The sequence below is a fragment of the Poecilia reticulata genome, linkage group LG9, assembly GCF_000633615.1.
Source record: "Poecilia reticulata strain Guanapo linkage group LG9, Guppy_female_1.0+MT, whole genome shotgun sequence".
NCBI classification, from domain to species: domain Eukaryota; kingdom Metazoa; phylum Chordata; class Actinopteri; order Cyprinodontiformes; family Poeciliidae; genus Poecilia; species Poecilia reticulata.
The window spans coordinates 11304012-11331824 of record NC_024339.1 but is presented as its reverse complement, the minus strand read 5'-3'; the positions used below and the strand labels follow the sequence as shown (position 1 = coordinate 11331824).

The following is a 27813-nucleotide window of genomic DNA, read 5'->3' as shown; positions in this document are numbered from 1 at the left end:
AAGATAAAAAAGAAAATTGGCGCTTGCACTATATATTATTTTTTTTAAATTCAAATCTGACTAAAGCAGCAAATGACCAAAGCCAGTGTGGGATGATCTCTTTTCTCCGACCAGAAGCCTTAATTAGAACTTAAAACAATCGGACTGTCCTGCCGAGATCGTCGCCAAAATCCACGTGGGCAGTTTCCTGCTACCAAAACACCATCTGGAACCTCAAATTTGCAGGCTAGTGCAAATGTCAAGTCCATGTTTGAGATTTGTTTTTCTTTTAAACGAACAATGAAAGAAACAACAGGAGGAATGAACAAACATACCTGAGATCAAGCTCGATTACATCCACTCAAATATGTGCACAGGAGATGATTTTTGGGGCACAAGTAGGCAGGCAAATACACACATGCTGACAACCAGACAGGGTTTATTGTACAGCGAGAGGGGGGTCTCACTTAAGCCACAGGAAAACATGCAGAAAGCCAAGGGAATGAATAAATGAATGAATGTACCAAATGTTGGCAAAGAGGTAATGTAAGGCAAGAGGCAGACAAGTAAAGATGCTGCAAACGCATTTTCTGCATTTTTCTTTAAAAGCTTCATTGGTGAAGAATGTGCAAGTCGACAGCTGTCGGATACGATCAGGGCAGCATCATTTGCTTTCCTTAATGTTTAGCTATGAAGCAGCTAATTCTTGAGAAAACAGCATCGAGGGAAAACGCTCTCCAGCTTGCTGATAATCGAGTAAATATAATGCTACAGCTGGGATGCAATTAGCCAAGCAAAAAGTTTAAAAACATGAGTTGGCACTCTCAAAAAGGTAGTGAATTCTTCCCAACAGCACATTTAAAGCTCAGTATGTTACATTTGGAGGTTTTGTTCTGTACAAAAGCTAAAGTGTAAAAAATAAAAAGCTGTCCACATGAGGCGAGTTTTCAGGTTTGGTAATGTGGAAACAGATTTTCTACAGCATCTATTCTACAGTAAAACCAAAATCTTAAACTTATATTCCTTTTATGCATTCTATTTAATAACAATCTGTCACCATTACCAAAATGCTTTTATCTGTATTTTATCACTGGAATAGTGGTGAAGTGCAAAATGATCATTTCTGCATAAATATTCTAGCCTTGTGTTGCAGATCAAAGTTTAACGATGACCTTTCACAAAACTCAACCTTCTTGCTTTTGTACTCACCAGGAAATCGCAACGCCAAAACCTGAACAGTAATTCTTGCAAAATTAAGTGTGCCAAACTCGTCATTTGATTAAAGTAAAGTTCTGCAAAGCAAACTAACCCCCCCCCCCCCCCCCATCATGAAAGCTGATGTTTTTTTTAGCTGCTTAAGCTTTGACATTGGTAAATGCTCCATACCTCTGCCTCTCTACAAATATTTGCAGCTGTTGCACTTCACAACTTTCTTTCAGCTAATTTTGCAAGCAAGTAAGTTAAAGCAACACTATGAAGGGAACTAAAAGGGGTACGTTTCCAGGAGGCTGCAGTAAAACGGGTAACTGACCAAACTATTCGAATGATGGAAAGTATAGTTTTAGGATGAACATGATGATCTCTGACGCAGTTTATCCTGGAAAGAACAAATAATCCATCATAAACATGATATACCATCTGATACTACAGCTTTACATTATACATCTACTTTGGAGGTTTGTCTGATGTCACTGCTTAGCCTTACAGCCCATTGGATGAATGGATCTGAACAGTCTATGTTTGCATGCCCAGCATTTTTGTGAATCAAGATGTAAATATATGGGAAACTGCCAAAAACCATGCTCACAATATGTGAACATGTAATAATGCAAGTATATAAACATTTATGTAAGAAGTTGTGTGGGGATGTGTGGGCTGTTTCTCACACACACACACACACACACACACACACANCACACACACACACACACACACACACACACACACACACACACACACACACACACACACACACATTCCAGCTATGCAGGAAAGGAGGCTACCAAGAGGAATATAGTTGGTGTTTTCAAGCACGTCCACAAACTGCCAGAGCTGCTGAAGTGCCTACAATTTGCATGCATTGACTGAGATAACTTTATTGTAATTGTGGTATGTAGTGTGCAAATCAGTGCTGTATAAAAAGTATCCGAGACACTGAATCAACATACACTTCATCTTAATATTACTTGGATCAATATCATAAAACAAAAAATCTTGTTTGTGACATCCTCTCCATAAAGCATTTTATTAAACCCTTCAACAAATCCCAACATTTTTTAAGCCATGATCCTACATGTTTTGCATGACTTTATTCATTTGTAACTCAACAATTTATCAAACAATTTGCCTTTACCATAATTGTAAGCGTGATACATTGTACCCTAGTTCACACAACATTTAAAGACATATAAATTTGTTCAAGGCTCTTAAGATTTTAAACACATTTCTGTTTTTTATTTAGGACTGAGCAGCTCTTGGATTTCATTGTTTGGAGAGCACCAGCTGAGACATGAAAATGTTATGAATGTTATGACAGGATGAACATCCCACTAAAGAGCACTTGCCCTGAAGCTGATGCCTTCTGATGAACTCCCAGTGGCACATTAATAGATGCGTTCATCGACGCTGGGACCAAATCACAATTTTCACTATTTAAATTTGTCAACACACCAAACTTGTTTGTAATTTTTTTTTGTCCGTCAACATGCCTGTACATGCTTCACTGTCTTAACTTTGTCTACTTAAGCCTTTATTGATAATAAAACCCCCAAAAATATAGCAGATTTACCATCCCGACACATTCCCAAATGCAAAGTCGACAAATTTAATACAGAACCTTTTTTTTTTAAATCAATGGTGCACATTTTCTTGCAAATATATAACCTCAATAAAAGCCTTTTAACTGCAACAATAACACAGAGTATATTATATTATATTTCTTGATTATATTAATTTCTTTGTCATGCATTCACAATGAGGCAGTTCATTACACTAAGTGCACACATTATGAATCATAATGATCAATTTGTAAATTTTTGGAAGTATCATCAACAAGCAAAAACAATATCAGAACAGAACATTTCCAACTTGCTACAGACAAAGTTGCAGAGCCCAACAGAACTGTTTAAGTGGTATATAAAAAAAAAAAAAAAGAAACAAACCCCTTTTTTTTTTTTTTTTTTACAGTACAAAAATTGGCACAGTATTCTTAAACCAGTGTTGCCGTGTCCTTCAGACTGGTTGTGTTCAGCAAGCCCTCCATTCATCGACCTATGAGCAGAAAACCCTGAGGGAGGAAAGCAAAATAAGGAGAAAGACAAACGGACACAGAGAAACAGAGACATGGAAACAAAGATGTTACAGTCATTACTCATCCAACGAGCAGTGGCTTTGATGGCCAAATGTGAAATTCAAGTGACAATCCACACAGGAACCATCGTCTGTGATGCATTATGTTGGTACTTAATGAGGCATAGTGGCTGTGTAGGGCCCTTGTTTAGCTCTCATGGCAAGGGTATATGAAGTGTATAATCTTGAACTTGCAAAAACAACGTCGGAAACAAAAACAGAAATGGAACAGGGCCATCCGCTTTCACTTTAATCCTGTTAGTTTAAAAAGGCCTCTCTCCACACGTTTCTATGGTTACCCGCTCTGTTTTCATCCGGATGTCGGGGTGACAACACGCTGCTGCCAAACAACTCCAGGATGCAGATCAGAGTTGACTTATAAGAAAAGCAGTGCTTTGAGATCCATCTCAGTGGATTTATCTTCTGAAATCCAGACAAACCTGCTGTGACGTCCGAATGTCAACAATGGAAATATTATTTAAAAAAGGAAAAAATAAAGTGATCTATATCTTTTATTTATTTATTTTTTATTGTATGTGTACAGGACTGTTCCAGTTACGGGTACGAAGCTATGCCAGAATTTTAAGAAGTTTAAAATTTGCTTATGTTTTCCATCATTCATATGGTTCAAAGTCCTTTGAGGTGTGTAGTAATGCAGCAATATCTCTCCCCTACCTGCTGCAACCTTGAGTTGTCTGAATGTGTAAGTGACTTGGGGAATGTAGCTCTGGTGTAAAGTGCTTCAAGTGGTCAGTATGACTAGAAGAGTGCTATATAAATTCAATTTACCATTTAGTTAACAACTGTAAAAGCATGTAACTAACGGAGCTCCAACCTTCACTTGCAGCATATCTGTTAAGCTCCCAACTACTGACTTGCTAGGTAATTTCTTTTTCTTAATTCTGTATATCAAAAGTAATTGCAGTGAATACTACATATATTACAATTCTTAAAATATTTAGTTATTTAGTACTAAATGAAATTAACTAAATTATGAAATGATGGAACAGAAAATCTGCAAGATAGTAAGTGAGGCATCATGTCTTCAGCGATAAATCTCCAGTTTAGTCATTTATTAGAATAACGACTTTCAATATTTTTCTGGTCAAACCAGTCGGTCACACTTTAATTGAAGGGTGGTGAATAAGACTGACATGACACTGTCATAAACATGTCATAACACATGCCATAAATATTCATGAAGGCTTATTCATTCATGTTCATGACTGTTGTCATAAAGCGTCATTTGGTAAATTATGACACTTTTAATACAAATTTGACATTATTCAAAATGTCTTTGTCATGACAACTTGACATTAACCAAGAAATCATTACTGATATAAATTTGTTATAAAAGTATTACTGATTGCACTTTAAAAATTAGGTAACTTTATGTTATTAAAGGTAAAGTTTAAACAGTAATGATTTCTTGGTTAATGTCAAGTTGTCATAACAAAGACATTTTGAATAATGTCAACTTTGTATTAAAAGTGTCATAATTTACCGAATGACGCTTTATGACAACAGTCATACATATTCATGAAGGCTTATTCATGTTCATGACAGGTGTTATGTCATGTTTATGACAGTGTCATGTCAGTCTTATTCACCCCCCTTCAAATAAAGTGTTACCAACCAGTCTTTTACTCTTACAATTGAAAATGATGAAAAACTAAAACTTCCAAGGCACTTACTCATCTGAGTCCTTTTTGTTCTCTTCAATGTAGGCAATGGACTCTGAGCGAAGTCGATTGGTGACCTCATAGGTGCGCAGAGTGACCCCAAAGATGTCCTCGTGGTATCGGTTTTCATCCTGGCAAAAACAAGGTAGTGAAGGTAGAAGAGTGACATGTGCACGATGAGAAATTATGAAAAAATGATACCCAGTGGATAGCAAGTGACTTCATTAAAAAGTCTGGATCTACTGAACTTTGACTTATTTGATACATTTTGACAGGAAATAATCTAATGGCCTTCATTTAGAAGCTCATCTTCTTGTTACATACATACTGAGGAAATACTAAAAACAAAAGCTGTGCAATTCAACATTTCCAATCACAATACATAGTGCAGTAGCTTCTTACCCTAAGCTTGCTGATGTAGAATCCAGCGTCCTCTATGCTCATTTGACCTTGCTGCTTGATGATTTGCTGGACGGTCTTCAGAACATCTCCTGCCATTGTTACATCCCCACACACATAGATGTGCCCTCCTTCCTTCCTCAGGCACTGGTACACAGTTTCAGACAGATGCTCACGCAGCACATCTTGCACATATTTCTGGAGCAGTGAAGAGACAAAGTGTCAGGACAAAAAGGGGGAAAGTTAATTGCACTTCGACACATGATAAAGATAAACTAAATGTTGAAATGTTAAAAATACGATGAACATCAAAATAAATGACCTGCAGATTTAATTTGTATTCTTTAGAAATATCAGGAACTGTTTAGCCAATCCAACTAATCAAAGTTGGATTGGTAAGAGTGAAATAAACCTCTCAAGTTACTTCCTAATGCTTCTTGCCGTTTGGTGGTTTTACCTTTGGTTTGCCAGGTTCTCTGGAGTACGCAGCGTAGAGCTCTTTGAACACTTCCCTGTTCTTGGCCTGCAGAGTCTCTTCCTTGTAGATGTGATCCATCTCAGACTGTCGACAACCGAACACCAGGATCATGGGGCAAGACTTAATCCCTTAGAGATGACAAAAACATGACAAATGAAACTGCAATAGGATCAATGCAAAGTGAGTCATTGCGAATGACTTGATTTAAACAGAACACTGAAAAGCAATTATCTGAAAATCCGATGAATACATTTACGATGACACGTTCACAAGTCGTTCACCGGACATTATGGTAAGATTCTCCTCGGTTACTGGCTGAACAAACAGGTGAAAATGGCCCACCATTTTGCTCCAGGTCGTATAGTCTTTGTTGCCAGAAGCTTCTGAATGGGGCGATGCCCGTTCCTGGACCCACCAGGATACACGGCGCTTTGTTGTCTTTTGGAAGTTGGAATGACGGTGCACTACGACGACACAAAGGATCAAAACGTTTCATCACGTCATCTTGGCGTGTTCATGTGGCAACAGAAAGCATGTGATGTAGGTTAAAAGTAATATCTTTGGCCGAAGTGTTAGGCTGTGTGTTGCTCACACACTAAAACCACATATGCTTACTTGGTGTCTGTCTGCTCAAATAAAAACACTTTGCAAAGTAAGCAGACTGTGTAATCATCAGACAGGCTGGCTTTCTAAACACTTGTCAATTGGACTTCTTTGCTTTGGGTATTCTTGCAAACCTCATTTAGTCAGAAAAAATATTTTAAATTATAATGAACAAACATTACATGTTCACGTGGAATTTCAATTTATTAAAATTATTAAACACTACAATGACTGGGAAAGGATTTTGTACAGGAGTGATGAAGTTACACCAGAGCGGTGATGTTGATGGCTGAAGGATGTGTTTTTTAATTTACAGAAGGAAAAAAAGTGGCATGAATTTTACACTATGTTTTTGACAAAAATGTTTTTCATTTCAGTCATTACCTGCGGACAAAACACGGTACCATTTCTCCTTTCTCTATCCTGTTGAGCCACGATGAACATACTCCGTGATGGATGGGTCCTTGCCCACCTGAAACAGATGATTACCAAGTAATCACTTTACCTTTTTCTCTCCAACCTGCCTCCCACTCATTTGAAGTGCACAAACTAACAGGAGAAGAGTGGCCCTAGCACACCTACAAGGCTAAAGCCATCTCTTATTTTCTCTTACAGAAGGAGAAAAAAAATCACTGTAATACAGCAAGTGGTCATGCAATTATAGTAATATGCTAAAATAGCGCAAATACCAGTAAACACTGGTTCATCTGTAGCCATTCCCTACATTACCTGTTTAAGATTACAGGTGTAGGTCTGTAAGAACGACGTGCAAGGTCAGATTATACAATTGACATTCTGACCCACTTGGAAATAAAAAAATCCTAAACTATGCAAAAGCTTTTACCAGACACACAACTTTGAAGTACTGGTGGATTCTCACCTCTGGTACGATAAGAGACCACAGCCACTGTGAGGTGAATCTCTCCTGAATACAGATCAGGAGAGGAGCTGATGGAGTAGTAGCGAGGTTGCAGCAGGGGAAGCTGAGTGAGCAGCAGAGTCGACGGCATCTGGATGGAGGGGAACTCGTCCAGCACCTCCACTAGCGTAGGGTTGTTGTACCACTTCCATTCCTCGTACTCCTGCAAACCCTGGGTTTTCCAGAAGGTAACGGTATGAAAAACAGACTGCATCAAAATAACAATATGTACGTCTTTATTTATCTTGCCGTCTTTTGCATAAATGCAATGCATTCGCAGTGAAAGGCTGAGAAAAAAAAAATGGAGGAATTTCTTCTTTTTTTTAGTCACGTAAACATTTCTGCTGGTTCGGAAGCATGAAACAGCAACAAGCAGAGCCCATCACCATTCAGAACTCAACTGTTTTGTGTTACTTATATTTTGGTGGTGATGAATTTGGGGCATTGCCTCCAGGCTAAGAAAGCAATAATTTGAACATTGCTTTGTTTTCAAACCACTAATGAGCGACAGTCCATTAGGATGTCTGTGGAATCCACAAGTCTAAATCAGTTTTTGAACAGCAAGTGAATTTTGCATAGAACATTGAGGGCTGAGCTTTTTCACCTTAAAAACAGATGAAGTTTGGGGGCTCTAAACATTACAAAAGTGATTTTCGCAAACCAAAAATCTTTCAAACTTTCTGCCACACTTGTGAGAACAAGTTTATCATCTTATTCTGACATCCTAAGACATGATAGGCAGGTAACCTATGGCAACACGGCTAAGACTGGTTTGAGATCTAAACTAAAAATCAAAAATGATCCGCACTGCTCACTGTACTGTACCATTTTATTTTACAAATTTAGAAGCCCTCCATCTTTCCCTCTCACTTTAGTGACAGTGATTCTACGCATGACTCACTTCTTGGCCTCCTCCAGCCTTTTTCACACATCAACAAAAATGGAGGGCGACTTGTGGGAGGCACCACAATGGGGGGAGGACTCCTGGGTTAGAGCGATCAACAGCTCTGATTTGGCTCCAGTTAACTCCTACTGCATCCATTTTCAATGGTGCAAAGTGCATCAAATCTCCTTTAAGACACTGAAAAGCATCTCCCATATTTTAGCAAACATAATGAAGGGGATCTTTACTGTTGCAGCTTAGGCACATGGTGAATGAAAGATGTTAGAATTGAAGATCATTCATCCATTGTCTATACCCACTTATCCTCGCAGGGTTGAGGGAGACGGGCTCATGTCAAATGGAAGATCACATTAAATGAAAATGCCAAAGCCACATTTTTGCAAGTATTAAGCTAAAAAATTGAAAAAAAAAAAAAAAAAGTTTTAGATGAACCCTTTACCATTTGTGGCCACAAATTGGTGAATATGCTTAAAGTGACATCTCAATAATTGTCGATTGCAAGAGGAAAGACAATAGAATGGCATGTAAATGTACCTTACTGAGGATTTCTAATTTCCTTTTCTGCTTGTCGTTGGTTGCCAGAGCTGCAAACTGCTGCAGCAGCACAGGGGTCGGTGGAGTGGTGATGTCCAGAAAGTACTGAAAAGCTTGGTTGATGGTGCAGGGAGGAATACGGGTCTCATTGGTCCAATTACTTATAGCACCTGCCGGTAAAACACAAAAACAGTAAAAGAAAAATGGTCAATTCAGATTAGTTATGCCAATGCATGAATGTAAAGATTGGTTTTAGTTATTCTCCCAAAAAAAAAAAAAAAAAGCTATTTTAGCTTGTTTTTGAGCTACATTGACTTGCAAAAGTATTTATATTTTTGGACTTTTCCACATTTTGTGGTATTGTCACCACAAAATGTACATTTTGTTAGGATTTTATGTGGTACACCAGAATGTAATTAACCTTACTTGTATAACTAGGATTTGAATTGATGTTAAGTATTTTAATTTCAATCTTTTTGGACAAGATATTTCTGCATGTAAATAGGTTTTTTGTTGCATCAAATTAAATGAATTCTACCACGTTTTGCATTTACGGCCAAAACGTTTTGAGCCCATGGTTCCAGATCAACTTTCTTTCTGCATCCCATCCATTGCAAATGGGACTGAAACAAAACTCAATGGCTTCTGTTTGCAGGGACTTTCTTCGTGTCCCTATAGTGCTCTATCTAGCCTTTTTTTTCTTGGAGAACCTTGCGAAGTAACAACAACAAAACAAATCCCATAAGAAACCTTTATTGTATAGCTTTACTAATATAGGCGAGTAAATTACATAAAAATATGGATTATTTTTACCAAATGATTGATATCAGTTACTAGTATCAGAGTACAAATGCACTCCACACCAACACCCATGTAGGATCATGGATAATTTCCCTTCCATTTTAGAACTGTGTGTTATTTTGTGACGATCACAAAGAATCCAATAAAAAAACATGCTAACATTTTTTGGTTTTAACAAGGCAGTTTTTAAAAACAAAGGGTTTTAATACTTTTTTTTAGAAGTTATCTCTCTGCTGTCTTCAAGCCTCCAAACCACCATAACAATCTAATTCCTTGCATTGAAAAGGGAACATAAAAGTTTATGTAGCATTATATTATTGTGTTAAAACTGCAGCCCATGAGACCAAACACCATGGAAGATCAAATTTGATCTATGTACATAACTCAAATGAGAACAGTTGCATTAAGTCAGCGAGGCTTCAAAATTACAACGATACTGTTTTTATTTTCTAATCAAGGAGCAGGTAATAAGATAAGGCTATGAGATAATATCTCGATGTTATTTTGAAATCTGCCGTATAACTACTTCACATAAAATGGGCCATTAAAATGAATCATGGTGGAAAATATTTATACGCCGAGTTTATTTGCACATGCTGAGCCAGTCGATGTTCAAAATAAACTATTCTGTCATGTTTCTCTACATTTGCAAAGCTCAAATTTCCCCCCAGGCTGCAAGAAGTTAAACGTTGCAGCTTATGCACGCAGTTGGTTCATAGAAAGTGAATAGTTGAGGTTAGAGGGCCATGCAAGTATTGTATTTAAAAATTAACTCGGTTATGCATCTAATCATTTGACACAAATGCACAAAATTTAAAATGAACAATCCGTTTTAAGTTTATAGCTTTTATAAATAACTGAATGTTTCAGTCGTATTTTCTAGCGCTAGAAGGTCTAATAAATCTCCAGTGTCTAAAAAGTGGAAACTTTTGATAACAAAACTTGGTGTGAATAAAGAAGCTCCAATAAATATGAACTACATCAATAGAGTCTAACACAGGTTGGAGGATAATTGTATTCATTTGCTCATTTTTGTCAACAACTGGAATTTCTGTAGTGTTGACATGAGTTTTTATTTTATATTCATTCTGTAGACATTGAAACATATATAAAACTACTTGGTTTGTAAATACTAAACTGCTGTGTAGGAATAAATGAGTAGCAAAATCCCCTTTTCTGTGATCGTATGGTCGCCGTTTCACACTGGTAAAAATCATTTTACCAGAGACGATACCAAACCCTCAAAAACGGCTTAATTTGTCAGGCAGTGTTGCAAATCAAGCGCACACGCTTAAAAAAAAAAAAAAAAATCATGTTGCTTTACAGTCACAGTGTATCTGTCGCTTAGTTGCATCACCCCAGTGTTACCACAGGTGCCAAAACTGAAAGATTTCTGAGTATAGGTTCCTTCTGCAAGTGTAACTCTATAGTCTGTTGAGGCAAGAAAATCTGTATCTTATTAACATTTCCATTTTCACCTCGTTCCCAGATTTTGAACTGATTACACGCCCCCTGTATTCACACAGTGGCGTGACGTTGTTAATAACATCACCCACCTAGTGCCGTGTTCCTCTCCTCCAGGAACTCCACTTTGACGATTTGATTGACAGGCGGAGCATCCTCCAGTTTATCTATGAGTGCTGTTACCAGGTCCTCGTGGTTGCCAGGGAAGATGCCCAGATGGTCGCCAGGCTTGTAGCGCAGGCTGTCGTGGTTGTTTGTGTCGAGCCTCACTAATATGGTCGAGCGACTGAAAGGAAAAAAAAAAACAAAAAGACTAGAGGTTTACAGGAAAGGAAGAAAAAAATGTTGCACCCTTTTCCATCTGTTTTATTCACTTTCCAGAATGAATAAGTTGTGCACAAAGAATACACTGGATGGATTTCATATTATAGCTAAAGCGGGAACTTACTTGGATTTTGAACTTTGTAGGTTTTGAGCTTCAATCATCATTGCTCCATGTACTTTCTTCTTGTGGACACTGTATAATGCTATAAGGTAGAAATGACATTTTATTACAGGTATTGCAAACTATTCTGAATTCTGCTGTGTAGGGCTGATACACTTTGACAGTATCCCCAGTCTTTGGGTCTGGATTAACGTGAAAGTATGAAAACGATCTTAAAGACAATGCCAGAATTTCTTTAGATTGCATGATTTTTATATTTTGCTAAAACGCCATCATTGTTTGATTAAGCTTTATGTGATTGATCCACTTAGTTTTGAGTTACTGACTCGAATCATATACGGTGGTCTCTAAATAAGTTAGAAAATCATCATTTGAAAAGGCATTTCATACATTTATTAGGCAGATATTTAAATTGTTTCTGGCACATTTTCACAGACTCCTAAGGTGCATGGAAGAGGTCCATAAAGGAGGAAACTCCAGCACAGTGACACTTTAAGTTCTAGGAAGCACTTTTATTAAAAGGGCAGCTTTCATCAGTCACAGACTGAAACTTGTCTGTCTTCCAATAAAGCTGCTTCACAGGACTTCAGGGTTTGCTGGAGTTTTGACCTTTACACAAAGATATTGAATGTTTTATTTTTTCAGTGACTATGACTTATAGCTCATGGAAATCCAAAATGAATTTTTTCAGAAAAGAAAAATATTACACAAGGTCACTTAAGACATATCATATAAAGTTTTTATGGCTTACTTGATAATATAGTCCAGCACATGAGGAGAGCAAGCCACTAATGTGAAAGAGTTAAGAGCCTATGAAAGCATATTGATGGGAAGTTGAGTGGGGGGAAAAAGTGTGAAAGAAAATGGTTCAAGTAACATGGATAAATAGAGCCTTAAAATAATGAAGCAAAACTTATGGAAAAGTGGTGTGTATAGAGACGGGAGTCGGTGCATCAGGAGCCATCAAACAGAGATGCCAATTTAATCCAGAAGGATTTGACTCTTGTCCTCCACTAACATGCCCACATTACTTTAATAACCCAACTCCTGAAAGATTTTTTTGTTTTACTTGATTTGTCATTCTTAAATTAGGTAAGATTTCATTCACAATATTTCACCTATTTTTACAACCAACACAGCAAAGAAGTCATGCCAGACCACAAACTACAATTTAAATTCCTGTAATGTAACATTATCAAAAATAAAGTCTGCATCTTTTCTAAGTATTAATTTTTTTGGGGGGGGCGGAGGAAAGAGCCAACCTGAGTTGGTGGAAATAAAAAAATAAAAACAATTAGCTGTAGTAAAGAGAGGAGAAGTGATTTTAAAATATGCTATTAACTATGTTTATTGTATATATTTGTAAACAACGTCTAGATGGAATGAGCTTACCCACAGATGAACAATGCAGTAGAACTAATTAGTGTGTGGGTGCACTGCAAACACCATTATACTAATTGTAACCTTTCCACAGGATAATATTAACAATAACAAACAAAGATATTTTATTGAATTTTCTAATAATCACCATGTTTTTTTTTTTTATCCATGGTTATTTCTTATAGCAAACCATCACATTTAATGCCTCTTAACTATGTAAATTGTATGATCTGCCTCTTGGCATTTGCTTTACCCTCCCCACACAGATATGCAAATAGTATAACATGACTCTCAGAAAATTAAATCATGTTATTTTTACTGGTAAGAATCATCTCATTTTGCAGTAGTTCTTCAGATTTTCAATATGTAAGAGAAAATACTTTAATTGTCCTCTGTTGTAATTGTGCTAGTAGTAATTTTCTAGTTTCAATCTTTTTGTTTCCTAATTCTCCCAGGTTTTGTATTTCTGTGCCATTATTTTTGCACAACTGCAGGAAAGCCGTTTGTTGCTTCCTCACCAATACTCCAAGGCAAACAGTTGTGTGGGTGGTTAGTTGATAGAAAATGTGGTTTCACACTTTAAAATTACAGTTAGATTATTGCTTTTATAGCTTGGCAACTATTAACCAAAATGTGGTAATGTAACAGATCAATGTTTACCTGTGATAAACAATTACCATAAGAGACACAAAAATGAAAATTGTACATCAGTTTTAACCTCACAGGGGTATATGTAAGCCAGCATGAGTGCAGTATGCTGAACTGTTGCATCTTTTCAGAGCAAAGACATTTTCAATTCAAGTTATTAAAGGAAATTAAAGAAAAATGATACATTATATTAGGTATACTGTTGATAACTATGGCTTAAAACTGCAAAAACAATTAATTTATTCAGACAGTGACAATATTTAAGAACATCTGCAGTGATCAACCAGAAAACATTAGGATGTTTTATGCTTCCCTCTGCTGACAAACAAGAAAATATGTTATTATTAAACAGATTAAGATATTTGTTTGCAATTCATTCATTATGAGCTTCTTTTATTGATTTGATTTACTGAAATAACCGTTCAATTATATATTAATTCCTTTAGATGCACCTGTAAACGCTCTCTGATTTAACAATCAGAACTTTGCTGCTTTTCTGGCTCCTTTTACTCGATATTAAACATATTAAATATGTTTGTGCATCTCCCTTCAATATTTCCCTACAACTGAATGAGAGCTGATTGTAGCCTCACCACTCTGAGTCTAAGTAGACAGAAAACTGTCATAAGCTTCTAAATTACAGTTATCCATACCGTTTTTGCTTATACAGCTTGGGGACTAATTCACTGGTAAACATTCATTTACTTAAATAAACAGTCTTCCTTATACATTAAAATCCTGTTACACCCTTGTCTGTAATGAAAACATAATTTATAAAGCTGAGCTTCTCACATTTACAGACCAAATGTGTTATTTTTGACTCAAGCCTTTAAAAAGGTGAAATCGCTGGAAATTGCTTTAAAATTTCTTTCCTCAGATCACATTTCCAGGTGATGTAATAGCTGAGTCACTCATAAATTACTGTTATTTTGTGCAAAGCTACTTATCAGCACTTATTGCCCGCTTAAAATCAAGTCACCCCTTAGTAGTTCATCGCTACGCTCCCACACGATTACTACCTTCTGTCAGCGCAGGGGCCTCAGCTGTGTACGTTAGGCGGAACTTGCTCTTCTTCCAGCTACGGTCGTTGCTGATCAAGGAGTCATTGGCCTTCTCGATGTTCACATCATCGCCAACACAGAACACATCACAGGCAGCCTGGAAAGCATCGACAAGCACAGGAAAGAATGTTGCTGTTAGAAGAAAAAAAAGACAACTCTTCAAATCTACTGCTTAATAAAACTACTTGAACATTACTTTAACACTTTAGAAATCAGACAGCAATAACTGCTTTTACTGTCTCAAGGTTTTGTCAAATAACATAAAAGTGCCACTTTATGAGCTAAAGTTGTTTAAAAGCGTTAGATGGCTTTTTGGTGTCGTTTGTGATGCTCAGTGGCTGCAGGCTTTTAAAATTTGCCTTGGAAGGTGACCAACATTTAAAAAAGTAAAAATGTCACGACATACTTTATCCGACCACAGCACAACCCTTTGAGGTCTTCACCCAAGGAACGAACCTTAAAAACTTTCTTGGCCCATGTTCTGAATGATTCCTCCTGGCCACACAGCTCATCTCCTTCTCCCATGCGTAGGATGCGCTCACCCCCCAGCTCTTCAAAAAGCGTGTCCACAGCGTGGGCAAAGGCGCAGAAGTGTGGGTAGGCCCGGGAGCCAAGGCCAAACACTGAGAACCTATACAAAAACCAATGCATCAAAAATACAACAAAGAAAGAGAGAACTTAAAAGCAAAACACAAACATGGATGACCGCCAACTGTCACTACAGAACCTTTATTGTTGTTGGTAAGAATGCTGATCCAGCATGTTTTAGCTTACAAGGCTGGTATGTAACTCTTAGAAATCTTAAACTATTTTTATACACCATTATGCAATGCTGAGTTCAACGGTAATATCGGACAAATATAACTTGAGACTTTTTCACGATTCCATCACTTACGGCAAGTCGTCCAGGTCCTGAAATGGTAAAAAAGCCACAGACTTTCACATTACCACCACCATTTCAATACCATCTTCCTTTACTAAATTGCTGTGTTAGCTTTATACTCCCAGTATGGTCAACTTTTGTCACATCAGTTCAGAAAATAATTTTCCAAAAGTCTTTGGGAACATTGAGATGGGTTGGTTTGAGGGTTATGTGAACTTTCTGATCAGCATCAGCTTTGGGCTTAGACCACTCATGGATGCCATTGTTAGCCCATTTCTTTGCTGTCCTTTAATCATTTGTGTCTTCTTAGGTGAGTTGTTAACTCGCAGTGATTTTGGTATTATTTCACTATTTTTCCATGTTTTCTTGATTTGTGAATAATGGTGCTTATTTTGTTCACTGAAGTCCAAAAACCATAGAAATGGCAAAGTGAGCCTTTCAAGAGAAAACAAGAACAATGTCTCATTCTTGAATTTATTTAGATCTTGGTTGCTCTTTTATAATTATAATAATGATTTTGTCTGATGATCTGAAACAAACTCTGTAAGATGGCAAATACTTTCTTATAATGTATACTTTTGCTATGCAACACTGTGATTTTTACCAACATACAGTGGTTAAACTCTTTCTATAACTTGTGAGTTTTGTTTTGAGATCAGTAATTTTCCCCCAAAATCTGCTGACATGAGCATTATAGACTTCTAATACTCATGTCAAAGCAAGAAAATCTAATAACAAAATACATCTGACTTTAAAGTGACACTCAAATTTTGCAGAATATTCATCTACCATAAGTTTGGGTTTTTATAGTGTTATTAGGTTTTTATATTAAATAATGCATTGTCCTAGGGTGCAAAATATGCTTAAAACCCTTACATCAGACAACACAGTCTAGAACAGATGACTGAACAATTGTCTTAATTTTGAGAAGATTTTCTTGTAATGTGACACTTAATGGTAACAAATCCACAGCAGATCTCATATAGCCTGTAGAAACATTGCTGGTGTTGCCTCTGAACCTAAAGGCAGCATGTTAGTATGACTAAAGAGCAACACTTCAAGGTATTTTCTTCTTAGCATAAATTAGAAGGATAAGCGATTTAAGACAATGCTGCAAGGATTGTTTGAGGTTAAACGTGTAGAGATGGAGGCAATTTCAGTTCCAGACTACAGTGTGAGCTTGATGACAAAGGGCGCACAGCTGGCAAACTTATGAACCTGCAGGCAGGCGTCAGTGGAGTGGAAAAGTATTAATGAATGAAAGCAGTGACGTGTAACATCCAAGATGCATCATGTTACCTTTCAGTTCAACTGGAAACTTGTAATTTCCATCTTCAGACGGGGAAAAACTCAAGTTAATCAACTAGAAATCAGATTTCTGTTGTGAATCCTGTTCATCTGTCTCAGTACTTTACATTTTTCACATTTCTGTTTGGCGTCATGAAAACCAGCACTGCTCAGACAAGTACACGGCCATGAAAATGTGGCCCCAAAACCCCTTCCAGCTTCATGTGGTTTATCATTTTGGCCTCACTTAATGTTTCGCATCATAGTAATTTTATTACAGCTGTCAAATTATTTTATCAATCAAGATTAAATGTCTCAAAAAAAGTCACATGGCCCAATCTAAAAAAAGAGCAGATGACAAAGTAATCGGCGTCTATCAGTCTGGGAAGAGTTACAGAATCGTTTCTGAGGCTTTGAGACTCAAAGAACCTCCGAGAGAGTGATTAAACATAAACAGAGAAAACATGGGATGGTGGTGGACCTTTGGAAGAGACCTTTGAATTTATCCCAAAGCTGCACTGATAACTGATCCAACAGGTCACAATAAGGAAAAGACTGGCTACAAACTGGAATCCATGTGGTAAGGCCAATTTGAAAACCAATGCTGACCAAAAAGAAAACATTTACCAAAAAAACAGCATTTATTAAAGCTTTTTGAGACAATATTATATGGACCGACAAGACAAAAATGGAACTTGTTGGAAAGAGTCTACCCCGTTTCGCCCTGATCAAAATAGACTGCATTTTAGAAAAATAACATAATACTTAGGCAACCATATAGTGACGGTCTAAATCAAATATTAAAATGTACTCTGGTTATCTTTGACGGTTTGAAACAAAAATGACCAAAAATCCAGAGAAGAGCCAGACCCAGATGGAGACACGTTTCTTTTCTCAAATACAAATCCACCGACCCCAGAAACGGACCTTACCACGCTCCGCCCAGAAACGCCCCCTAAAATCCCACGTAGCTGCATGTCTCACAAACAAAGCCTCGCGGAGCTTTGCTTATATGTGTAAACATGGTGTCTTTCATTTCGACTGACTCTCTGAAGAGTATTTCTGAGTAGATTAGTGTAGCATTTCTGCCGGATTTTCACAAAATATCAGCCACGACAATGGACAGGGGAACCAACAAGTTCATGTCATCTTTTTTGGACGACATCAAGATGTTTGAGCCACGCGATGCCTCCAACATTGTGCGCGTCACAGCGAAAAGCTACCAGTCAATGAGGAAAACAGCACTCTCAGCATAAATATAGCTGTGGACAAGATCACTGATGCCTATTGTTCTTACTTTTGAAATCACTGATTTCTGTTGTTGGCAAATGTTTAAGTGTTCCTAGGCCTGACGCACTGTTCTCGGTGCTAGCGTGGCTAACACGAATACAGTTTAGTAAAAAGCCTTTTCAGGTAAAATAAAATCTTTAATGTATGTCAGATACGGTACACATTGCATATTGATCTGTTCAGCTAAAGTAAGGCTGTAACAGACAGGCTTCAAGGTGGAGAAGTTGTATCGGTACTGCCATTATAAAAAGTTTTCATAATGGATGTGTTTATTATTGACTTTCTTTTTTCATTCACCAAACACAAAGAAAGCAAAGCAATAATACTTACACCAGCAGACACTCCTTTGTTCTTATTGATCCTACGACGGTTGAGCTGCAAATGCGGTCGTGCACAAGCTTTGATCCAAGCAAGGCACTCCGTTTCAGATTTTGGAAATCTGTAAATTTTTCCAAATTCACAGATTTGGAAAAATTCAAATCTTTGTGAAACTTAAGTTTTACAAATACAATCAGGATACCTGACATCGCCTGTACAGATTCCCCCACTGACGGTGGAGAACCTTTTTCGAGTCCTGACGCAAAAACTTTCTGTCGGTCTGCTAGTCCACAATGTACATTAGCATGTGTTTACTACTGTAGCTTGTGTTTGTGAGACGGTCACACACGTGGCAGCTGCGCTGTGACGTGAAATGGGCATTACCCAATGAAACGCGGCCCCTATGGTAAGGTCCATTATGTTATTCCAACTCCTACTTCACACTTATAATCAAATATAGCATTAGGCTACACTGGAAGTTGAATACACACATGCCAGGATGTCTAAAACTCCCAACAGATGAAATCCTACAAAGCTGGATTTTGAAGTACAGATTTAGCCCATAGGAATCCTGAGGCAAGGATTTCATCAAGCATGACTCCATTGTTGGGCATGCCTAAACCTCTACTTCTTCTTGATGCTGTGATCCCTTCTGTTTTCATGTGTGAAAATTTGGACACTTACTAGGCCTTTGGAGGCATAGTTCTCATTATGTTGAGTCCTACGGCATCCAAAATGAGTAACACTTAACATCAAATTATTGCAGGTTTGTTGCTTCAGTACTTAAACTTTACCTATTTTTTAAAGGGGGAGAGACGCAACAGAGGACAGCTGTTTTTTCCAGTCAGAATTAAAATTAAGGACCGTGATAATAAAATGGCCATTTCTCCCCCCTCCCTTCGCCTGCAGTCGTCAGCGGCCAATGAGTGAGTTCGCTATTGTGATGACGTCATAATTTATCATTAGCGTTTTATTCTCCCAGTTCAAAAACATAAACAGTTTTATTTATTGTTTTTAACACTGTGTGATTTTTCTTTTAAATGCCAAGAGAATCATAGTTTTTATCAATTTAAGTGTTTTCTTTAGTCTGACAGGATAGTCACCAAACACTATCATGTTGTGCTTCAGATCAGAGCACCCCATGTCATTCTGATAAATTACATGCCAATGCAAAGTAGTGTAAGTAGTGTAGTGTGTGCACACACAAAATGTATTCAAGATCATATGAGCTTTGTTTTACCAATTTTTCTATTTTGTTGGAGGCCAGTCATCCAGTAAAGCTCAGATGAGGAATGAATGGGACAACACAGCAGAACAGCCAGAGACCTCACCACCTTCAGCACTGGAGAAGGAAAACACACCACCAGAGCCTTCACCTGTGGTTACTGCCAAGTCTGAGAAGACCCCATACACGCCACCAATGCCAACATGTGTGTGTGTGTTCTAAGCCTCCTTGAAGACATTAAGGAGACTCAGAAGGTTCACAGTCGTATGCTGTAGTCGCTCCTGAAACAAGGTGAAGGACCAGTAGCTGAGGTTTTACCTGAATTTCTTTTTTCCCCCTCTGTTGGTTGTCTGGGCCTGATTGGGGGCAAATCTGCATGGTGTCATGCTCAGATGTTAAAAGTCGTTTCTGGTTCTCAACAGTTTCAAACAGATATAAATAAATAGTATATAATTTCCTGTCTTGGAAGTCTTGATTCATAGCTGCAAGTTTATTTTAGTATGCAGTTATGTCTAATAAAATGATATGAGATTGACATGTGACCTCATATTCATCCCATGTTATAAAAAGTAAATAACATGAAGAATTTGGAAATTTTCATGGTAAAAAACTGTTTCCCCTTACTTTATAAATGTATATATTATCAACTATTTCACACGTTCCACACATGATGCACATGTTTCAAATGTGTATACCAAGTGCAAAGATGTCAGAGTGACTGTGACTCTGTGGGTAGAGAAGTTGCCTTGGGATCAGAAGGTTGTAGGTTCGATTCCAACTTACCGATCTACGTATCGGCGTATAAATGTGTGTGAGTTTGTCAGTGCAAATGGGTGAATGTGATTCTAGTGTAAAGTGCTTTGAGTAGAGCGCTATACAAGTTCAGTGCACATGTGCATCCCATAATTTATGTGGAATACACATGTGGAAATGTGTGTATCCAACATACACGCTTCATGTTTTTATGTGACTCACAGAGGTTTTTCACCATGCAATGTTCCAAAATCACATGTGTACATGTGAACCACGTGTGGTTTTAATACTGTACATGGGTTTCACATGTGACTTTCTCGTGAATTTCATGGTATTTTTATGATAAAACTTTTAGTTATGACGACAACATTTGTCATTAATAAATGTACCTGACATTAGCAAGAGGTCCTGTGCTCTCAAAATTGATCCTGGCCTCTGGTTCGTCACTGGAGGACTTTCGAGTGTCTGAGTAAGAAGACACGCTGTTGAATCGAACCTTGTAGCTCCTGTGGACAGGGTAAGACAGAGACGTGAGGAGGTATTTTACTTAAAAAAATGGGGGTCAAGAGGGCACGGCTGAACTCACTTTCTGTCCTCTGTGTTCGAAGTTGGGTGGCGCATTTCCATTAAGGCAGCTCCGAATTTCTGCACCAACAAATGAAAGACTGTTATTGTGCTGTGATCATTTAAAAAAGCTTTTGAGGAACTTTATACTTACCTCTCCATTTTCAGGTGGATCCCCATTGCCAAATGTGCTGGTTACAGCTAAAACCAGCGTCTCATGCTCCAAGTCCACCACATCGTATTCATCCATGGACATGACCTGCAGGCGAAAGATCTCTCCTCAGAACATATCGGTAGATCTCAGCTACCAATATGTTCCAGTTTTCATCTCACTCCCCTCTGCACACTCCACTCAACAGATGCCTTGAGCCTGTAAATTAGGGCCGAACACACAGCCGCTGGCAAAGGAGTAGGTTGTAATGACCACTCTGTCTTCACCTCTAACGAGATGATAATATGCTGCTGCCACACACATTGAGTGGCCATGATGCACACAACTCAGCAGGGGTGCGTGTCTGCCAGGGGCCACGCGCCGATGTCTTACACACACATGCAAAGCTGCACAAGCAAAAGGCGTGAAGAGGAAACAGGCTTTAGCCCTGCAACAACAAAAGTTTGCCCCAGGCGTTCACATCTGCCCTCCATTTGCGCACACCCACTCTCTGTGACGCACAATTGCATGCATGACTGTCTTCTTGAGTAATTGATCACACTGCGAAAACAGGAGAATTAAGATGCACCCTAGAAGAAATGCACCAAGTACATGATAGAGCGCGGCATCTTTTCCTCCTTAACAGATTTGCACAGCCAAACGTGTTTCAGGATGTCGTCTTAAACTACTGTCTGTTCAAGGTTTCAGTGAGTAAAATTGGTCTAGAACTCTGGCACTTCACTGCATGACAAAAAGGTGACATAAAAAAATAAAAAAACTTTTCAGTTTTTCCTCTCTAGGTCTCAGTTTGCATTTAATTGGCTTCATCAGGCAGGAGGCAGAGAGAAGAGAGGAATTGTTTGAATTTGTACTTTTCCAATTAGATTTTGCTGAAATCGATCAAAACATCTTGCTCAACTTTTGGAAACACTGATGCAAGGTAGGCGCAAGAGTACCTTGGCATCAAAGGCGTGCTTGAAGATTTCACAGAGAGTTTTGGCGTAGTCTTGTGATTTTCCTGTTTCAGTAGCAAACAGTATGGTGGCTTTAACCCTCTTGGCCATGGCTTGCCCCATTAGCTTTGCAGAAAATTTCACAGCCCTGTGGAGGGGATAAGAGAGAGACGATGTGAATGAGATGCAGAGAAAATAAAAAGAGCAAGCATCTGAACCATCCAAGGTAAGCTAATTCGGGGCACAGCGTGGAGTCACTGTGTCTCCTGCCACGATCACAAAGCAATTGTTATTGAGCTGCTGTTGCAGGTAGCTATACGGATGGGTGGCAATTCTGATTACCTAGCTTGTACTTTCCTTGAGGCAATTATATTAATAGCAGATCATACATGCACACAAGCGCATGCACAGACAAGAAAACTGACAGAACTCTGATTACTCCCAGAGGGGTTGATTGGATGAATTTCACTGCTGAGTACATTAGCCTCCCTTTCATGGGTTTTGCTTTTATCAGAAGGGTGATTACTTGTGGAAATTAGCATTACACACAATCTATTATCTTTGGCATTTGGGGCTGTAATGTATACTTGGCTCTTTGAGTGAGCCAATAAAGGAATTCACTAATTTAATATAAGCAAGCATATTTACTTGGCAAGCTTCTTAAATCCGATGGCTCTTTTCTTTGTGGGTGTCCCGTTGACTCCTTTCCACACATGGGTGTTCCAAGGATCAGGCTTTTGCACACAGGAAAAAAAACAAAAAACACAATAAGACACTTTTCAACAAAAATAAGGCAGCCACTTTTGGTCTGCAAGAGTTATTTTTAATTGCATCCCTCTCACCTGGTACTCAAAGGAAGGTGTGAGACGGTAGTTGAGCATTTCTTGGTGAAAGACTGGCGTAATGCTTCCTGACATTGGAGGCACAATCCACACCCAGTCTCCAGGGCAGCCCCCTCTCACCCGATACTCGTTCTCCATGTGCTTCATGAAGGACTCTGTGGCTGAGTGATGGTCCACTATGGTCACTTTGCAAGTCTGGAGTATAAAGCAAGAATACGGGAGGAAAGGCAATATTTTAAGAGTAAAGAATGGAAAATGAAAGCATAAAGAACAAAGTGGCATGGAAATAAACTTTCCAACCCTTAAAAGAAAATCTATGCAATAAGTGTGTTGTTTTATTCCCTAAATATTGTAGTTTTTAGGTAGTCTGTATTTTGATTTTTGACATGTAGACCTAAGCAAATATATATTTCATAGTAACACAACTTTACAGACCAATGTTATAATAAATTTTCCAACAAAACAAATAACTTTCTGTGAAATAAAACCAGTCAGATCACTGCATGACTTGCCAATGCGCCAGATACCACTGTGGGAAGCACATGTCATCATCCCATTATAAGGTATAGTACACAAAACGTCTGAAAAAGCATAATAGAATAAAATGCGACCCAACAGAGCAAATTCAAATTAGCTGGTCTGAGAAAACCCAAAGCTCTAAACATGGGTAATAGGCATCTTGAGTCATTAGCTTTTATTCTTCCCAAAATGCCCTAATCAAGTCTAGCCAAGAGGAACAAGTTGTGGAAGGCTGTTAAAACTGGAAATTAAGTTAATCCTCCAGTGATAAAGAATACTGACATGCAAAAAAATAAAAATAAATAGTGGATCAGTTTTATGAGAAAAAAATCCATGTAATACTTTTATCACTTGACAAATATGCACAGCTTTGTGTTGTTCCATCATACAAAATCCCCCTCAAAGCCCTGACAAAAGTACTAATTTAAATGTGGATAAATTGGCAATCTATAACCCCTCTAAAGCTCGCTTAACAGAAGTTAACTTAATGATTCAGACAGGTCAAGAGACATTTTATTTTATTTGTTACTCTGAAAAGTCAGTCTTTAGGCTAAATACCCCATATTATTACAGCTTTGCACCACAGCCATGTAAATGTCAACGTTTTATTAAGCTTTGTTTACGATGTGTAGTTCTACACTGAGCATATAACTCAGAAGGGCGCTTGTGGAGATGAGATCACTTTTCTAAACAAGGAACTTGCTGTGAATCCAATATGACAAAAGGCTCTCTTTTCCCAAGAGGAAAGCGCACACACCTTCAAATCCCTTGAAATCTATATTTAGAACAACTTTAAACAAAGGATGCAATCACCTGAAAGCTGTAGAGAACAGCAATATTAATCTCCACAAGTGCCTGGTCTTTCCAAAGGGAAGATGTCTTCCTGGTGTCCAAGCCCATCTTGTTGGCAACGTCCTACGAAACATAAGATAAATGAGATGATATTAATGTGGAAACCAATTGTATGCAATGTGCTTTTTTGGTGTGATAAAAAGGTTTGATTATATGGGTTTCCCAAAAGCTTGGATTCTTCAATCAAATGTGAAGTGCACATACACCCCATCAGATCTGGTCCAGCAATGGTCTAAGAATTTGGTGCATATCACAGACACACAGAACACCTGGCAAAAATCCATAAAAAATCTAAGTCGAGATGAAAATGTAGTTTACAAGAAGCTAGAAAAAAAACTATAAGCTACTGTTTACAGAATTTTAACACTTTGTAACACATTTTTTATTTTACTATCATTTTGTTTACATTTACACACGTTTCAGAATAGTTCAGTTAAAACTGCACTTCAAATATGGTGCTGCAAAATCTGTTTCATATTTGCTGTTTTTTTTGGGTGTCATACTTTTATAGAGAGAGTTCATTCTATAGTTCATCACTTCCAGATGCCCAAACTAATTTTCTAACTACCTTGTGTGATTGAGCTGTTTTAGCCAGTTACACATAATCAAACATGACCATTTCTCTTGTATGTCTAAAAAATAAATCATATGTGGTTTTAAAGTTAATATACTACTTTGCAAGAGTAAGCCATACTGCCACATAGACTTTTTCCTAAGTATCCATTGGGATATCATTCTGTTGCATACAGTTTCTGCCCAGGTTCACCTGTCAAACAGCCTCACAATTGATTCTGGATGTTATACAGAAGAGCTCACCAACAGAGTGCTTGACAGTTCATATGACAGTTTGTAGTGATTTGTTGAGTTTGGTTTTCACCAAACACGTCACTGTGAGTCATCAAATATCTCAACGCTGGTCTTGTCTCTCCAAATAGCATGGTTCCAGAGTTTCTGTTGTTCTTTCAGTTACAGCTATCCCAAGCCATGAACCTGCACTCTTCACAGAGATGAATGGCTTTCCTGATGAACTCATTCATTGCTTTGCTGATTGTATTGTTGTGAACTTTAACATCAGCAGGATGTAGAATCTCAGAAATCTCTTTCAGATGTTGGCAATTACCCACACCAATCCAAAGTCTGACCTCAGAGGGAATTTGTAGGAATACTGGTGAAAATTGACAAATGTTTGGAATGTCTTCTAAATTAAAATAACCCCAATTCACACGCCCAACAGTGGAATTTCAAAATTACCAGATAACCTTTCAGTTTGCTTCTCGAAGGTCACTTATATCATCTTTACACATTTATTTGATCCAGCCCATCAAACTACTAGTATGCTACTCCTATGAGTGGTTCATTACTCTAGATGTGTACTTACTTTTACAGACATTGTGTCCATATTCAACTTATGTTTTTGTCATGTTTTGTATTTTGTGAAAATACAAGAACAAGAAGTCATATTTTAATCATGCAAGACTGTATTGACCTAATTTTAAGAACTTGCAGTTGGTCAAAAGATTATTTATTTCTGACATGCAAGGTCTTTGAGTTACAACCATGGTTTCATATTTGGCAAATTACTTAGTGCTGAATAAAACAGGAAAACCCAAAGGGCAGCAAGAAGCCAACAGCCTTCTCCACAACTTAAGCAGTTGAGTAACAAGACAAATCCAAAGCTGGCACCCATGTGCCTCGAAGTGCTCCTCAAAATTGGATTGCTCTGATTTGGGATGAAATCTTTCTCTTTACATGTCTGAGTATTGCTATATGACATACGACACACAAAAAAACAACAGTCTGTTCAACATTTTCCATCTGCGATATCACCTTTTTTTAACTGAAGGCCATAAAGGATCCTTCAGAATCTAGATAATACACAAACACTTAAATTTCTTGCAAATCAGATTTCTTTCCATTTTGCATAGTTACATTGTTTTTGGCTCATTTGATGACACAACACATGCTTGTCTTGACACAAGGCTGCAGTCAATCTGTGCCTTCAATTCTTTTCTGATTCTGTCACATGACTGTTTCCTGGCATGAAAAATACCTCCAGAATGTTGTAGCGTGAGCTGTCACAGAAGTCCCTCACGCCAATCTCTGTGCCCATGTACCAGCCACTGAAGGGGCATCCAGTGAATTCAAGACCGCCAATTTCAAGCAGCATGTTTGCAACTGCTGGGAGGCCGTACCACTTCAGACCCAGGTCCTTGAACCACTCAAACCTGGGGAAATGAAGGAGACAACTGTGACGTAGTTAAAGGGTTACGTCAGATAATTTGCTTCATTATCCACTGCCAAGCTAGCAATATGCTTCATCACTAGAATCCTTAAGAGCCAGTGTAATTGCCACTGAGACACGTAAAAAATTTGTGTGTCCAAAAACCAGCATTACCAAAATGAAACCCATTGTTAAGGCCTTTGTAATCCTGGCCAAAGGAAGTGTCGCCTCTTGAAACCTTTGGGGGGATTGATAGCATTGCTTTCAGTCTATTATTTGCAGCACTGGGTTTAATCTTGTGTAATGATGAGACACTATGCGTGGCCGAAGCTTGTGCCAAGCTGCTGCCAGAGCTAAGGGCCAGCTGATGCATGTGTATGGAGAAAAGAAAGCCAAATCTGGAAGCGTCTGGCAGGGTGATCTGTGTGTCAAGGGATTCTGAAACACTCTGTAGTGTTTAACAATGCTGTTATAGCTTGGAGTGCATCTGTAGGTGTGTAGTTGTGAATGATAGTGTGGCAGTAAAACCTGATTTTTTTTGGTGTAATTACAATGCTACCATGCAAGTGGAGCTTAATGATTAAGATACCGAGGGTTTTACGGCTTTTGAGATTTGGCTTCGGATATTCTGTTGCAGGAAAAGTAAACAAAACGAATAACAAATAAGAAGCTTGAAGTTTCCACTAACAAGTCCCGTGACTGCCACCAAAAAAGCAAACAAGAGCTAGTTGTGCTTTCAGGGAATAATCAGCACAGTTGGAATGCAAAGATAACCAATCAGCTTCCTTGGCATGAAAGGAGCCCATTGTTTGAGAAGTGTGGTTAAAAAAATGTGCAAGTGGGTGGATGTCCCTCAGTACAGCCTCCTCTGTTGTCGTTTTGTTACATTCTTTATGTTTTATGCATGCCAAAGAGAAAAAAGCAGAACTCACTTTGGATGTATGATAGGCACCTCCAGAATTAGGTCTTCAGGGATCTCAAAAAGCTCAGGGTCATTTCCATTGGCTTGCAGCAGAAGTGGAAGGACGTCAAATCGACCCTTTGGTGCTTTCCATCCAAGCTGCATGCAGATCTAAGGGTGAAAGTAGAAAATGTTAGCCAAAGAAAAGCCAAAGAGACGGACAATTCTGCAGCTGCATCTTACTGATCTGTACCTCTGTGAACTCAACATTAGCAGGGTCTCCCAGAATACCCCCATCAGGTTGTTTGTAACCTGCGTAGCGAATCAACTGACTGTTCCACACTCTGAAATCATGTTTGCCATCGGTTCTCTGTGGAAATATGGTGATTGCTGACCTGCAGAAGAGGAA

General features: G+C 38.3%; 1 protein-coding gene across 2 annotated transcripts in view; it reads right to left on the bottom strand.

Annotated features, from left to right (window-relative positions):
* Positions 1-2196: 2196 nt before the first annotated feature.
* The window catches only part of nos1 (nitric oxide synthase 1 (neuronal)), a 53940-nt gene continuing 28323 nt past the window's right edge, over positions 2197-27813 (bottom strand). Inside the window, exons 8-30 of one of the 2 annotated variants that reach the window (XM_017306781.1) lie at positions 27658-27799; positions 27436-27575; positions 26333-26507; positions 24244-24345; positions 22912-23106; positions 22718-22803; positions 22073-22217; positions 21120-21224; positions 20988-21046; positions 20791-20907; positions 19967-20020; positions 15102-15276; positions 14604-14742; positions 11560-11638; positions 11204-11397; positions 8847-9016; positions 7370-7580; positions 6874-6961; positions 6229-6350; positions 5866-6014; positions 5412-5606; positions 5022-5140; positions 2197-3265 (exon numbers count right to left, since the gene is read on the bottom strand). In XM_017306781.1, coding sequence (XP_017162270.1) covers positions 3250-3265; positions 5022-5140; positions 5412-5606; positions 5866-6014; positions 6229-6350; positions 6874-6961; positions 7370-7580; positions 8847-9016; positions 11204-11397; positions 11560-11638; positions 14604-14742; positions 15102-15276; positions 19967-20020; positions 20791-20907; positions 20988-21046; positions 21120-21224; positions 22073-22217; positions 22718-22803; positions 22912-23106; positions 24244-24345; positions 26333-26507; positions 27436-27575; positions 27658-27799 — 2977 coding nt within the window. In that variant the 3' untranslated portion in view covers positions 2197-3249. The remainder of the gene's footprint in view (positions 3266-5021; positions 5141-5411; positions 5607-5865; positions 6015-6228; positions 6351-6873; positions 6962-7369; positions 7581-8846; positions 9017-11203; positions 11398-11559; positions 11639-14603; positions 14743-15101; positions 15277-19966; positions 20021-20790; positions 20908-20987; positions 21047-21119; positions 21225-22072; positions 22218-22717; positions 22804-22911; positions 23107-24243; positions 24346-26332; positions 26508-27435; positions 27576-27657; positions 27800-27813) is intronic. The other variant, XM_017306782.1, reaches the window with a different exon arrangement.